The sequence below is a fragment of the Lichenostomus cassidix genome, chromosome 1Aa, assembly GCF_008360975.1.
Source record: "Lichenostomus cassidix isolate B80296 chromosome 1Aa, HeHo_3.0, whole genome shotgun sequence".
NCBI lineage: Eukaryota > Metazoa > Chordata > Aves > Passeriformes > Meliphagidae > Lichenostomus > Lichenostomus cassidix.
The window spans coordinates 31867059-31883399 of NC_139480.1; the positions used below are offsets into that span (position 1 = coordinate 31867059).

Sequence of the window (16341 nt, forward strand, 5' to 3'; positions counted from 1 at the left end):
CCCAGCCTTAAAAAGGACTCGTGGACAGTCTCTCTGTGGAACATGACTCACTCTGATCTGTCCAAGCTTTCCCCATTATATAAAATCCCCACGACCTGACTGTGTTGCTCATCTGTCCATTTACAGCCTGGTTACACCTCATCACACAGCGCCGGCAGCGGCGCGGGCAGCAGCAGCTCATGCCGCCGGCGGCTCTGAGCCTCCTCGGCAGCGGGCGCAGCCCAGGCCGGCGGGCGGAGTCTGCTCCTGATCCCGCCACCGCCTCCCGGCGCCCCCCGCCGGGCCTTCCGCCCGCGCCGGGCGGGATGCGGGGCGCTCGCCGGCGGCTCTGCTCCGCCCTGATCCTCGCCTACGGCCTCTTCTCCCTCTACGCGGCCTACACCGTGTTCCTGCGGCCGCGCCGCCAGGCCGGCCCTCGCCCGCACCGGGACCGCCGCGGCCCGCGAGGTGAGCGCGGCAGCGGGACCACTCCGTGCGGAGCCTGCCCTGCCCTGCCCTGCCCTGCCCGGCCTGCCTGCCCGCCCGCGGCCGGCGGGTTCGGAGCGGCGGGTTCGGTGCGACGCCGGCGCGGCGGGCGGGGCCTGGCCGCGGCCCCCGAGGGAGAGCAGGGCCCGGGCCGCACCGCTCCCCGCCGGGCCTGCGCTGCCGCGGCCAGTTCCGCTGTGCCTCGGGAGGCACCGCGCGGCCCGGCGGGGGGGAGCAGCCGGCCGCGGTGGTGGGTGTGATGGCGATGGTGGTGTGCCCCGCCTACGCCTGAGGGAAGGTTGCCAAGCGCTGCTTGAAATTAAGAATTTCAGAAAACTCTTCCATATTCCTAAACTGGTGAATCTGGTTTTTTTCTAAATGTAAATTATGCTTTTAGGTTTCACAAATCATGTTGCCTTGGGAAATGAAGAGTGGAATCCATGGGATGCGGACGAGAAAAACGAGCTGGCTGCTTCTCAGCAGAAATATGAAGCTAATCTTAAAATGATAAAGCATGCGAGATCTCACCTAGAACAGACCAGTCTTAGAGTACAGATCTGGGGCAAAGCCGCAATTGGTAAGCAGACATAGTCAATGTCTGTTGGTTATTTAGCCGATCTGGTACAGCAGTTTTCTCTGCTTCTTGGTGACTAAAATATATGTATATGATTCAATAGTATGTATGTCTGTACATGAAGGCTGTTAAGGAAATGGTAGCTGTTACTCAAAATTATGACAATGTAAGAGTAGTTAAACTCCAGTTTTCTTGTATCTGTTCCCTTCAAAGCTGTTTTTCTGTATCTGTCAAAGAAAATGTCTTAAATGGCAGAGAACAGTTACTTTTTTAATCCAGTCTAATTTACAGTACATCACAAGGCGAAACCTCTTACTTGCCTAGATTATTTTTACCAGATTATTTTTATCACATTTACACTTCGTGAAATAAAGCACCACACAGAGAAAAATAAAGCGTTTTCTATACTGCAGTGTACAATAGTAATGCTGCCACTGATGAACTTGGAAATTCTTCTGTTGTGGAAGGCACTGAGTGTCCTCTGCACAAACCGGGAGCCAAGGACTTCTCCAGCTCTTCAAGTACTGTTGAAGACATATCACTGTTCTTACTTTAGCTTTTTTGGAAATGCCAGGTTTACAGTCAAACTTTCAGGTAGCATTGTAGAACACATAGGTATATTATATGGTATATTAGCACCGCAAAACATCAGTGCATTTCACAAAAGCTTAAGAGAAGTAGGCTTGTCCTTAAAATGCTGATTAATATTTGCTCATTTTTTCGTGGTATGTGTGCTGGAAAGAGTTTCTAACAGAAGCAGTAGTGTGGTATATCTTCATCTGCTGATATTTTGTCAGCCAAAGAATATTTTTTAAATGCCAATGTGGGAAAAATTCATCTTAACTAATTCAAAGTCATATTATACAAGAAGCTCTGACATTTCTTTCCCAAGTTCTTATGTTGTAATGCTTTTTCATTTTCCAGAAATAATTTTATTTGTTAGGAGAGTAGAGTAGGCAAGAGCTGTACATTCAAATTTTCCATCATGTCTTCATTTATGTAGGTCTTTACCTTTGGCAGCATATTTTTGGAGGGCACCTTGAGCCAGCTGATGTGACTGCACAGTGGAGAGAAGGAAGCCAAAAAGCAGGAAAAACATACTTCAGGTGTTGTTCCTTATGTTGATTTCAGTTGTGTAAACTTTAACAAATAATGCATTGGAATGTTAAACTATATGATGCTCAGGTGCATTATTTTGCCTTTCTCGAAGTTGTGGTTATTGTAATACAGTTGCAAATGTTTTAATTTTGTTGTGTTTTGATAACTATGGAGTATGCACACAGCTTCTCATTCAAAATTACCATTTATATACAGAAACACATACTTGATAAAACTAATCAATTCTGGTCCAGAGATGTCACTGTTAAAAAACAGAAAACTTGGGAGCAATTTCATCTGTTTTATGATGGTTTGTGTTACTAAAAAAAATATGCAAAGATTTACCAACGCTGAGAGAAAGTGCAGCCAAGAGACCTCAGTGGTAGGGTCAGGACACAACGCTGAGAAAAGTGTTAAGAACTGGGGCTTGGGGGCTCATAGTTGGCGAAATCAAGTATGGATTTGTGAGGCAAGACATCTCCTGCTGTTTGGTTTCTGCTGTATTCAGGAAAAAGGGACTTGGCTCTATAGTTCATAGATAGGAATGTGCCAAAACCATAATTTCTTTCTGTTTATAACAAAAGCAATCTGTGATGCATAGCTTCTGGTTGGCTTCTTGATTTGCAAAGCAAAATTTTATATGGAAAGGAAGATTATGCTTAAAGCACCGTTTGCTTTAGCAGTGGTGTTTAATCTGTGATCATGCACGTTTTAAGACTGTTGTCGAATGTCTTGTCTTATTATCCAGTGAATGATGTAGACCTTTTCTCTGAGTCTCTATTTAATACACTTTTAAGGCTTTCTGTGAAGATACAGTGAAAGCTGAAGGATTTTTTTGTCTATTTGGCCAGTTAGCCAGTCTGCAGATGTAGGTCTCCTGCAACATTTAGTCACTTGCACCAGGACCCAACTGTTAAAAAAGTTTTCTTTTAATATATAAATTGCACACTTAAGCAAATTTAACTTCTGAAGAATTTGTTGCTTCAGAAGGGTGTTTTTTCCTTGCACAATAAGATGTGTGGTTCTAGTTGAAATTTGAAGGTTGTGTTTGAGGTAAACATGTGATTGTGAATTGAAAGGAGGTTTTAAGTGACTACAAAACTTTTTAAAATCACTTATCAAAATATCTAACACTGAACATGGTACAGGCCAAGTATCTTCATGTTATGTCTAGATGAACCAGGGATAATCACGTCCTTATTTTAATTTCAACTTGGATGCTAGATCTTATAAAAATACAAAGCTTAAGTTTAGTACCAACATAACAAAGGTAAACTTTGGACAGGCTAGTAGGAGATTGTGCAAAGTATAGAAAACACTCAACTGTTATTTTAACAGCTAGGCTTCTGAATGAAATAGCTACTTTTTACTCAGTTTGGAAATACTAATTTATCTTGTGAAGAAGAATTATGTAATTTTGTCTTCTTACTGGTTATAAGATTTTCTAGAATTATTTACTTTACTGCCTGGCTGAGGTAAATTATCTCCATTTGATTACTAGATGAGGCTAGAGAGACCTAGCTGAGGTGACGTATTTGGAGAATATGTGCTGCTTTGCAGTTTTCTGTGGTAAGTCTAATGATAGTTAAAAAATAGAGCTCTGTGAATATTTTTAAATAATACCAAATCTAAAGATACAAAAATGCCAAAATATCACTTTCACACAGTTGCACAAATGAGCCCATTCTTTATATTTGTGATGGAGAATAAACGTATTTAATACAGATTTTGATGGCTTCATGTTTTCACCAAAGAAGTTCCCTAAAAATTACAGAAAGCATCAGCTTCTCCATAAAATGCACTGATGTTTATTTAAAAACAGGAGTGGAGAAGGCACTGCATAGCAGTGGTTTTCAGTAACATCTTGGCACATTCATACCAAGAGCAGGAGAGTAGGATTTAACAATTTCTTCGGCCTGAAGCAATTCACATCCTTCTCTTTGTCATCTAGGAAGATGTTGTAGAGCATGGAGTGCCAGACTTATTATTAAGTAAGAGCTTTCCTAAATTTCTGGTGCACTGAGTCACACCCTCTCTATTTTGTAAACATTCAGTGCTGCCTTGCCTCACTCAGCCAGCAGGGGTTTCTGTCTATCAAAGGTCTCTGCCAGGGATAGCTTCTGGCAATTTAGTTTTAATAAAGTCCTTTAGTGAAGCTTTTTGAAAATCGAAATACGCTGTGTCTACTAGATCCTCTTTATCCGTGTTCTTATTGACACACTCATAGATCTTCATAAGATTAGTTAAACAGGATGACTCATTTCCAGCAGTAGTTATCCATTTTTGTGATCAGTGATCTTACCTATTGGTGAAATTCAGTAATCTTACTGTTTATTACAGACTCTTCCAGAGAGGGAATTAATACTGACTGTTCTCCAGGGTCCTCTCAAGTTATTTTTGTAGATAGGAGTGACACTGATGAGCCATTTCTCCAGCGCAGTGTCTTTTGATAATGACGGCTGCACACCTTTGCCAACAGTTCTGTGTTTGTTTCTTCAAAACTCTCAAGAGAATGCCATGCCGGTGCAAATCCTCCCATCTGATACTTGTGGTGTTTAACCTTGTATTTCTTGCTGAAGTTAGGTGTGGGAATCTTCATTTTCTGTCAAGCCATATAGGGTTTGGGGGGGTCTGTGTTGTTTACTTTTTGGATTGAAGCACACAGCATGCCTAGACTTCTTATACAGTGTTTTTGAAAAGTCTACAAACTCCTTGAAAGCTTCTTGAGATTTGGACTGCTCATTTCCAACTTATTTTCTTGATTTTCTCATTGTTATGTATTTCTTTTATTGCATATGGAGTATCTCTATGGTGGATGTATTTATTATGATCTCTCCTGCTGCAAGTGTTAAATTTAATCATTGCTGTTACAGAATGGCTAACACCTTCAGAATGGGGTCTGTAAGACCCAGTCTAAAATAGCAATTTTTTAATGACTATCTGTGACTAGTAGGGAAAAACAAGGACTCTGTAGAAAGCAAGTCACGTATTTAGTCCAAAAAGTGTATTCTTCCCATATTGTCTTTGATCTAGCCTTCATGCGAGTAGTTAGTACTGTTGGGACTACTTGTCTTAATTTTGCAGCTTCTATAATCTCTATTCTGTTTCCCAATCCCAACTGTGTTCTGATTGGGAGATAATAGTACAAACCTAGCACAGTATTTTAATTATTGAAGTATGGGATTTATGAGACTTGCACAGTGTTTCTTTTTATTCTCCACTGTAATTTTATTCTGTTAAACTTCATATATTCTGAAACACAGGTCATGGCTTCTTAACCTGTACATTTTGTTATTCCTGTAAAGTTGTTACCCTCAAAGTGCTGTCTCATAGAAAAAAACCCTTTTCCCCAGGTCTCCTTTTGCAAGGCGATCACTGGACCGTGTACATCTCTTAGTCACGGTTTTAGGCATTCCAAAGCTCAAGGTATTCTCTCTTAGGAATCCCAGTGATTCTGTTCTCATTGTCTGTTAAACTTTGGATTTAAGTCTTGATCTGACTTAACGTTTAATGTGTCAGAAGTCTTGATTCCAAGTTGTGAGCCTTAAGAATCTTCTAAAATACACCACTCCCAGCAAGCCAGCAGCTTGTTGGCTTAACTCAGGTTTAAAATACCCTTGTCTAAGATCAGTCTGCTTCAGATAACCTCACTGGAGTAGTTTTTACAGCTTTTGTTGTGAGGGATTTTTTCCCTCACTAAGATTTTAACTGAAACCAGCTGTCAGTCTGAGCACTTCAAGAGTTAAAACTCATGCTCACTCTAAATTAAGTTTTGCTGGTAGCCAAAAAACCAGTAATGCAGCAGACCTAGAAAACTAGCACTTAATTAACTCTTAGGAAAAAAATGTTTAATCCCCTCCACTTTTTCTCAGGCTGTATAACCACTACTCCTTTGTGTTCAGTCAGTAATGTGTTAACACATCAGTTAACTGGCAAGTACTGGTTTGTTTCATTGCAGTTCATAAATGGCTTTTGTGAGATACTTGCAAATTATTAAAGATGTAATGATTTTACTACATGACTAAAATTCTTTTGTTAAATACATTGTGCAAAATCTCCTTTTTCCTGAATAAAGCTGAAGGCAGCTTTACTCCTGTGCTAAGCAGTAGATACTAACAACAGAAGTGGTTGTAGTTGCACAGTAGTTTTGCAGTATATTGCATTTTCTTTATTGAAGAAAAATAATCTCCGGAGTACGTACTGTATAGTTAGACTAGTTAGAGGATTAAGGTCAGTAATTTGTCTTGCAGGTGTTCAGTTTTGTATTTTGTTTTCTCAGCTTCCTCACGGGCCCGTCTGTAGTTCCTGGCTACTTCTCGGTGGAAGCAGAGCACGTGGTGCTGGTGCTGAACGGGAGGGAGCCTGCGAAGATCGCCTACGCCACGCAGTGGCTGCACTACGCGCAGACACTGATCGAGACCCGCAAAATCCAGCACGTGGCCGTGGTGCTGCTCGGGAATGAGCAGTGCAACAACGCGTGGATTCAGCCATACCTGAAAAGAAACGGGGGATTTGTAAATCTACTCTTCATCACATATGACTATGCATTCGTAAATGAAGAAGATATTTTCCAGTGGCCTTTAGGAGTAGCTACGTAAGTGCTATAAGCAGAAGTTGCAATTGAAACTTAATTGTTATGCATGAGGAATGGAAAATACGACTGAGTGTTACTGCTGATGCCCGAAACAATTGTAATAAGTAAATTGCAGAACATGATCCTATCAATTGTTTTCTAAGTCAAGCATTGGAATCTTTGGAAGTTGCATTTAGCAATATAAATGATAACAGGAAAAGTATACTAGTGTTTAGGAAGCTTTAAAAAAATTAACCTGTGTCTCATGAGGTTTTCTGTTTATTTTTTCTTCAGTAGATTTGCTCTGGAGATTTATCACAACTACTGATTTAACATGTACCAGTGATGTGGGGATTTAAAAGATGCATGTAACTAAGTTTATGTAGCTAAGTTGCAGGTACTGTTTGGTCAGGAGGGGAAAGAGTACATTTTTTAATCCTCATTATGGCTCAAAAGGCTTCCCATTTGGAGTTGTTACACTCCAGTATCACAGTAGTGTAAACTGGCTTAACTGCTTGCTTTAAAAAAGGTTTTTGTTATAGTTGAGTGCTCAGACTATGTATGTGGAGTAAATAAAGGTTTGGTTCGGCTAGATGCATTTTTACTTCTTATTAACAGAGTTGATGGTGGTTTAGCTATTTACCAGGGTAACAGAACCTGAAGGAAATACAGGATTATTTTGGTATCTTGTGCTAAATTTGAATTCAATATCCTGTATTAATCCAGTTTGCTTAACAAGCTGGAAAACTGTACAGAGTTTTTTTATATACAGCTTGAACTTGTTCACAGTGTCTCTGAAATATGCTAAATTTGAATTTTTGATGGTGTTAAAGAATTGATGGCATTGGAAGTTCCTAGGCAGAACAAGGGTGAGTTTAGAGATGCAGAGATTAAGGTGACAGTTAAGAGAAAGCAACAACACTTAGAACAATTAACTAGAGTGCAAGGCTGGGTAGAGAAAGATAAATTGGGTATCAAAATGGGGGTTTCCAGCCCATGCATACAACAGCTGTAAAAGATGTGGTTAAAGGCATGAAAATGTGCCAGATTTTCCAAGTAAAGAGGGAAAATGAAGATGTAAAGTTATGCAAAAATATTTGTCATAAAGGGACAAATGGTTATTAGAAAGTCAGTGGATTAACATTCATCATGCAGAAGAATGAGGAAAGGAGTGCTCCGTCAGATAATGTACAAGCTATTTGGTAGCCAAAAGATTAGATTATTGAAGTTAACTGAGATCAGAGTGAGATTTTGCTTTGAGAGGTTACCACTGGTATTTTCATCTTGGTAGGCATATCCAGAGATTAAGGTTAGGTGAGACTTAAATGCCATAGTTACCATTAACCTGGCCATTTCACTCAAAATTTGGGGTTGCATCAAGAGCAGCTTCTTTGGAAAAGCATGTTAGTCAAGAACATTTTGTAATATGCACATACAATACTTTGACAAAAGATAAAAGTATTCTGGAAATTTTCTGAAGGCAGTAGTAGGGGCAAAGGGAATAAAGAAGTGCTTTTAGGACAGGACTTGAACTGGTTTACTCCTGGGTCTGTCAGTATTTGTAGATGTGGATTAACAAGCAACAAGTAGGTGGTTTTAGTCTTAAAATGTGATGCAGTAAAGATGAAATGCTGCAAAATGTTTTTCCTTTGATATAGTTGTCTAACTATTAATTGTCTTTACAGGTACAGAAGTTTTCCAGTTGTAGAACCCAATTGGTCAATGCTACGTGATCCAAGATCATATCTATGTAATTTCTTGGGAACAGTTTATAAGAATTCTTCTAGAGAAACCCTAATGGAAATTCTGAAACAGGATGGACTTGACAAACTTTGCTGGATTGCAGCCAGAGAACAGTAAGAGTTTCATGTCCTTTGTGGAAATACTCACTTTTTTGCCAGGTTCATTATTACCAATCTTTTCTTGAGTGTTAAAAAATAGTACAAATAAAGGTAATCAGTCATTAAGTCAGGGAACATTGCTAAGACTCTTTGTTTAGGTCATCATAACAGTCTTTCTGTTGTTATATTTTACATAAAACATATTTTTAAATCTAGTATAGAAAAGTCTCCTGTGTATATAATCATCAAAGACCACCTCTTTTTTTTTTCTTACAAATATTTGATTATGAGAAGAAATACTTGTATTTTGTCAAGTTTAATATCTTTAGCAGAAGAAAGAAGACAGACATATTTTGTTGTGTTCCTCATGAGAATGGATTTAATCTGTACAGCGCAGTTGGTTTTGACTAACAAGAGTAGGAGTCTGATTGTATTTCTACCTTTGAAAAGCAACACCTTTAAAATGTTTGACAGCAGGCACAGTGGTGCATAGGAAGACCTTAGCTGCCCTGATGAAGAATCTCAGGAGATGGATTGTATCTGTGACATAAACTCTTATCTCCCAGATGTACTGAGGCACTTCGAGTAGATGAATTCAGGTTAAATGAATTGCTTTGTGTCCTAACTTTTGAAGATCAAACCTCTACTGATTTAAAGTATTTGAGGCCAAACAAAGTCATTAAAAAGTCCAGTGAGTGTCTCCCTTTTTGTCTGTTTCTAGACTGTGCTGTGACGTAAATTGACATACGCGTCATCCAAGTCAGGCAGTAGATTTGAAGTGGCATTTCAGTTTGTTTCTTACACTTCTAAGTATTAATAATTTCTGAAAAGGACCACATCTTACAGTCTATTTTTAACAGTGACATTTTCAATAAATTTTTAGAATACTCTTTTAAGAGCAGTTAAGACCAAAAGTCTACTGACTAAGTACCACAGTCTACTGACGGTGTATGTGATACAAAATTTTTACATTGACAGCATTTTCAGTTTTATAAATAATTGAAATTAAAACATATCTCTATTTTTTCATTGCAGTGCCTGTGGGAAAAATATTAATTTTCACCCTTTTTACTTTCCTAGGTGGCAGCCTCAAGAAACAAATGAAAGTTTCAAGAGCTATCAAGATGCCTTGCTGCAGAGTGATTTGACATTGTGCCCAGTGGGAATAAATACAGAATGTTACAGAATTTATGAAGCTTGTTCATATGGATCTCTGCCTGTTATAGAAGATGTAATGACACCGGGTGATTGCGGAAATTCATCAATGTACCACAGTGCTCCATTACAATTATTAAAAACCATGGGGGCTCCATTTATCTTTATTAAAAACTGGAAAGAGCTTCCTGCTATTCTAGAGAAAGAAAAAAAAATGAGCTTACAGGAAAAGATTCAAAGGAGAAAAAGGCTTTTAGAATGGTATCGAAACTTCAAAGCATGGATGAGACAGAAATTTATTAATACTTTGGAAAATTCATTTTTGCCCAGTGATAAAGGATAAATTGTCCCTTTTGAAAATCTAGAATAGATGACAGCTTAATTTCCATTAACCTTCTGAGGCAGCTTTTACTCAAAAGTAACCTCGCAGGACAGATCCATTCCTTTTGAAGTCAGCAGAATTACTCTAGCTTGGCCAAGAGCTACCTTTAGTCCTCCATCCTTAATGATTTTCAGAGAGGTTGTTGACGTAATAGGATGGTACTCTGCAAGGATGACAACAATTTTGCTGCTATTTTCACAGTTTCTATGTCGCTGTGTGACCTGATAAAATTTTTTAGAATATCTTCGAGCATGTGAATTTGGTAAAATCCAACATCAGAACATCAGTTGTGAAGAAAAGAGAATGAAGGCTGTATGATACAGGGTAATTTATTTGGTAGACTAAAGAAGAAAAGTATTATAACAAAATTGCCAGGTTTAGCATATTCTGGTAAGTGCTTGTTTTGAAAATGTGAACTGTTTACTTGGTTGGCATTTAATTTCCAAGAAAGTGACCATAAAGCTAAAGACTGTGGAATAAAAATGTATATTTCAAGGTAAAAATAGAGAACTCTTGAAAATACTTGATAGAAATATATTTTCCCCTTAACTTCAGATACCAAAATTGCTTGCTTTCATTTCTTTTTAGGCTTGGGCCATACCTTTCTGCATTTCTGCTGCAGGAGCATTCATTACCTATAGTTAGAGCTGCACATTCTGAACACTAGGCCTTAGACATGAACCTGTTTGTAGCTTATCTCATTCCTCAAAATCTGCTGAAGCTTGTCAATGCCAAAAGATGGCAGAAGTGTAATATTCCATGTGTATGGTACTATGTGTACCACAGACAGTTTCAATGTTTTTTTGTTAAATGTAACCAAAGGGATCTGTTCCTGTTCTTGAGTGTTGCAGTTACCTCCACTGTGTTTTGCTGAGCAGTAGGACTGCACACACACCATTGCCATACCAAAGGGGTATGGCATAGCCACTTTAGTCTGACCACAGCATGACATGTGGGGTCATTCTCATTCAGGAATTAAAATGCCAGTGCAACTGTACAGCTAAGTAGTACTCATTTGTATAATGATACTATCTAGTTCTGGAGTATGTGTCACACAAGAGCACTTCTGGGTAATCTGAATTGCGTGTCTGACGTGAACTTCTGTGACTTGTCATTCACCCATTTCATCTGAAGCATCCTGCAGTTGTAATATTATGCAAACATACTGTGTTCAGCTGAGACTGGAAGTTCAGCTGTCACAGCTCAGCAGTGAATTGATGAGCACTGCTTACACAGATGCACCTTTTTAGACCAAATTCATGATAAATTTCTACACTGTGGACCTGAAGCCTATCCATAGTACAGAGCACTGGAGGGTTAGAGGAAACTTGAGTATCTGTAATAATCATAGAATCATGGAATGCTTTGGGTTGGAAAGGACCTTTAAGATCACTAATCCCCCTGCCATGGGCAGGGACACTTCCCACTAGCCCAGGTTGCTCAGAGCCCCATTCAGCCTGGCCTTGGAATAGTTCCAGGGATGAGGCATCCACATCTTTTCTGAACAATCTGTTCCTGTGTCTTACCACTGCAATAATGTAATCTCACTGCTGTATTTTTCCTCTAGTAGAATCTTTATTTCTAAACAAGCTACAAAACTGCAGAACAATCATTTAGAGCCGTGCTTCTCAACTTGTCAGCAGAAATCCCTTGGCACTCCTGCAGGATTTCAAGAAACTGCAGAAAACAACTCTGAGAGAGAAGTCTTTACCAGTCAGCAGAGAGTCTTATAAAAGGGGCTGCAACTCCTAAAAAATTGTAGTAGGGTGAAGGTCAAAGTCTGAAAAACAGTTCAGTATGTTACTTGGTCACCAGCAAAAGAAACATGCTGCTATTCATGAGCTCATTTCTAAGTAAACCCCTGAGTTTTTCCAAACTCATGGCAATTGTATCTTAAGGGAGGCCAAGACATGCACCAGAGTTTTAGCAGAATTTCACTTTACAGCTGCTTACCTGCTTTGGGAGTTCAAAGGAAATTATTTTATCTATTTAACCAATTTTTGACACTTCACCTTTATTCAGTCCAATCAGGAATTGGCACCAAGAGTTTTTTCTTGTGTTTTATTTCTAGTGCTAATGGAGCAAAACATCTTGAAGTAAAGGGGGGGATCCTAACACATTAGGTTGCTAGTGTTTTTATTGTTTTCTTATTCCACTGTTCAGCTTGTGGGAGAAGTTGACAACTCTGTGCTCTATTTAGATCCAGAGCTCAGCAAGACAACAAAAGGGACCTTGGCAAAGAAGGGATGAGACTGAGCAAGGAAAGACAGTGAGGATTACAAGAAATCAGAGAGGATGTCTTACAGAGGTAGGCAACTGGTTTAGAGCAAGAGAAGTGGTTAAGCCACTGGCAAAAAAAGATAGCATGACGTGTCCATCTGGGATTAGGTATTATCTACTGTCAGTGAGAAGACTAATTGATTCAGTTGTTTAATACTGAGAGGAGAATGCATGCTCAGATTTTGTGCTTAGCCCTCTGGTTCGAGACTGGGATGGTGCAACATTGCTTTCCAGGCTCAGAACAATGCTTGTTGGAACTGTGTGTGGTGTCTCTTGGAGAGCTGCACAGAACCAAGGCTGTCTGGAGTCAGAATGCCAACTGTAGCTCCAAATGTTAAACAGATTGCTAATTACATGGTGTTTTGCATCATGCTTAGATTGGTGTGTGGAGTATGTAACTCTACCAAATTCATTATCAGAAGCATTTCCTGCTGATGAAGACTTTACAAAGCAAGCTGGCTTGCCTTGATAGAAGAAGAAACAGATCCAGCTTCTCCCAGCCTTTGTGTAGCTATCTCTCTCCTACATTATTCTGAGCCCATTAAGAGTGGCTGTGAACATATGGCATAAATGGTTTAAAAGATCAGCTTCTAGAGAGCAATATGATTCCAAGGAAATGTAACCAGTCTTCATAACTGTAATCTTGTAGATAAGGATATGGCTTGCAAAGGATCCATCTGCCATTTGCTTACCATTCTTGGATATTTAAGTTTTGACAGTGTATCCCAGTTGTTAGGTTTACCATCTTTCCGTGGCTGAATTTTACACAAGAAGCGATACAACTAAGAGTTTTCTAGAGGCCTTTCTCACAGCAATTACTAAGTTTGAATTAGAATCACTGTGTGCTGGAATCACCAGTTTCTCTCTTGGCTTACTGCCCTGACCAAAACATTTGCAAAACCACATAAATAAAATGCTGTTTCTCCTTGGCAAATGCTGCATATGAGTAATAACTACTAAGAACTGGGCAAACTCAGGAGCAGCTTCCATGCTAGTGAGTCCTAAAATAGTTCCAGGAATTCTTCCTACTGTGATTGGAAAAATGAAGGATGATTGAACAAGATTCTGCTTATTTTGGCCTGTTCATAAAGACTGATGTCAGGAGAGGCAAAAGTATTTAAAGTGCAGTTCCAACTGTGCTGGAGGAAACTGTTGCTTCCAAGAAAGTTGCTATCTTAAGGCTTGTTGGGACTGCCATTTCCCAATAGCTAAGGAGTTTGATGTTGATTTAGCGCTGTGAATCCTACACAAAGGGTTTGATGAATAACTGACCTGATGAAAATGTGCCTGAAAGGATGATGTGCAGTTTGCATTGTATCCCAGGACTCCGTGGTGGTTGGATTTTTTTGCTTTCTGAGTCCACAAAGTTAAATAGTTTGTACAATAAGGGCTTCAGAGATCACTCTAAAGTGATGCTATAAAAACCATGCAGTGTAGCAGAAGTGACAGTGGATCTAAAATCTCATTCCAGCAGCTTATGCTGTTACAAAGAATTACATGGAATTCTTACTCCTCACCAGTCCATGAATCGTAACTGATAATCCTCTTGATAAAGAAACAGCTGCAAAAGGTCACATTAGCAGTTGATATTTAAACTCTTTGGTTGGGTCAAATTTCAGGATTTCTTTAGTGTCTCCTGATCAATAAAAAACAGTAAATTGTTGTCAATGTATCTTACCAATGTAAATTCCTTTTACATCTTTACTACTAATCTGAGCATGGACGACTGCTTTGAGTGTTAAAATCTCTCCTCATTACTCTAGTTTTAAAGAATGTAAAAGCTGAAAGGCCGCTAGAGGTAACATCTGAGGACCAAGAGGAATCCTAGAGAGAAAAAGGTTAATACCTACATACTTGATTTATGTAATTCAAGGGTTTAAAGAGAAAATTCATCTTAGACTGGAACTACATGGCAGTAAAATGCTGAAGCAAAGATTTTCAAAGCAGCCCCCTAGGGTCTGGTGGTTCAATTTGGCTACTGTTTTAAGTGTCTCTGATTCAAGGTCCCATAAAGAGGCCTCAGTCTTCAGCGGAAACTGCTACATGTGTTGATAGTCAAGAACCTGTTCAAATTGCTATAGTTCCGTACCCAAAACAGTGCCTGGTGCTGAGAAGCTGACTACCTAGCCAGGTATTTGTACAGTACCATCTCTTGCCTCTTAATTGTGTCTAGTGCCCTGGCAGCACAGGCACTGGTATATACATTTTCTTCCCTGAACACCCTTGGGACCTGAGTGCAACTCTGTGAATGCTGCTATAGTAGAATGCAAGATATTTCTGATCCATAGTCCCACAACACAGATGTGTTTCACCAAGCATGCCATGAAGTAACATGACTGGTTCTCTTAGCCAGTCTTAGACCAGCGTAATCACACAAGGATAACTTTAGGTAAGAATCCTCAAATTGCTTCCTATATTCAGCAGTCCCATTTGACAGTGCAAAATTCCTGGGTTTCACATGACAGCATTCACCATTCCTGTAAGTCTTAATTTTTTTCATCTTCAGGAATATATCATTTGTAGCTTGGGCTGCATTTTGAAACAAACATAACTGAAGTATTACACCCAGTTTCATTAAATACATGCTTTCAGAAGATACATGCAAAGTGAATATATCACACAGAAATGAGTCATTCACTAAGATCCAGATGAAGACACAACCCATTGAAAGATAGCAAGTTTTGCAGGTGGCCACAAATAAAGAAAAATAAATCTCGGAATGACTGAAATTAGCCTTATTCTTTCAGATGGAGTTATTCAAACAGCACCAAACTGTTAAATGTCATATTTTGAAGTTTGCTATATCAAAGTGGTTTTGTTCAAGGCCCAAAATATAAGGTTTCTGCATAAATGATACTTTTCATGTTTTTTTCCTCTGCAATGGAGTTTTTTTATGAAGAATAAAGGTAGTCTGTGGCCATGAGTAGAGATCTACTTTAAGTAATATTTTCATAGGAGATGCTGAAACATCTTCCTCTGTGGCTGTTTATTTAATACATTTTCGTATTTGTGACAGCCCTGGTCAGCAATGGGGTTACCATGGTGCTAATATCTTACTGCACAAACTTCTCTGGGATGTGAAATTACCTTGGTTCAGGGCTTCCACCCAGTCTGGATACTGACACTGCCCAACTGCCATTTCAGAAGCTCAACCACAGGGAACTTCTGTGTTGAATCTCGTTGTTCTTACTTTGACAGGGGACTGGGAAGGGTGGGAGGGGACAGTAATAGGCTCCTGGCATATTTACTCTCATTCTCACTGAATATGGAAATGGAGAATTAAAGGCAAGTCTGTTTCCCCTGAGGGGAAATGGAGTGTACTGATTAATCGCTGTAGGAATTCAAATGGTGCTTCACATTTCCTTCAAATGCTAGTATAGCTTTAAGACAGCCAGTGATGTGTGTTTTCTGGTATGCAGTCTTTAATTTCATATCCCTTTTTGCTGGAGGGTTCAGTTTGTTAATTTAATAGTGTTTTATCAATCTCTGTCAATGCAAGCCTTTGCTGGTGAAAGTGGAGTATCATGACTGTTACACAGTGAAAACTAAATAGTCTTACTAATGCTAAAACAGAAGACAGTATTCCATCTGATGAGTACACAAGCAAGGATCAGTACCTTATGCCATGTTGTAACAATTTTCCTTCCTTCCCCTCTCTAATCAGACTAACTGTTTCTCCTTCTGTGTCTCTTTTCTTTACTGACCCTCTTTTCACACTGTTATTTTCAGATTAGAGAAAATTGCTTTCTGTCTGGAAGGGGTATAATTTCCTTGTACCCATGGAGAATTTCACTGGGTACCCAGTCTTGAAGTAGATGTAATTAGGCTTTTGCTGAATTTCTACAGTAGCAAAACTCATGCTATTTCACAGCATGCTGCCAAAATATCTCTCCATAGGATATTATGTCGTCTGAGTGCTTGTTTCTTAAACATTCAGTCTGTTGTTTAAGATTTTTGACTGTCTATATTAGAA

The 16341-nt window shown here is 39.3% G+C and overlaps 1 protein-coding gene across 2 annotated transcripts; it reads left to right on the forward strand.

Moving 5' to 3' along the window:
* The first annotated feature begins 244 nt into the window (after positions 1–244).
* RXYLT1 (ribitol xylosyltransferase 1) lies at positions 245–15291 on the forward strand. Of its 2 annotated transcripts, XR_014847204.1 has the most exons (7): positions 245–447; positions 863–1042; positions 2043–2145; positions 6417–6731; positions 8396–8566; positions 9632–10478; positions 12289–15291. XR_014847204.1 is itself a non-coding variant. In XM_085044185.1 (6 exons), exons 1-6 carry the CDS (start codon positions 306–308, stop codon positions 10047–10049), a joined length of 1329 nt encoding a protein of 442 aa, XP_084900311.1. In that variant the 5' UTR covers positions 245–305; the 3' UTR covers positions 10050–10924. The 2 variants fall into 2 exon arrangements, 1 of the variants encoding a protein (XP_084900311.1); XM_085044185.1 differs by lacking the exon at positions 12289–15291 and having other exon boundaries at positions 9632–10924.
* Positions 15292–16341: the final 1050 nt, after the last annotated feature.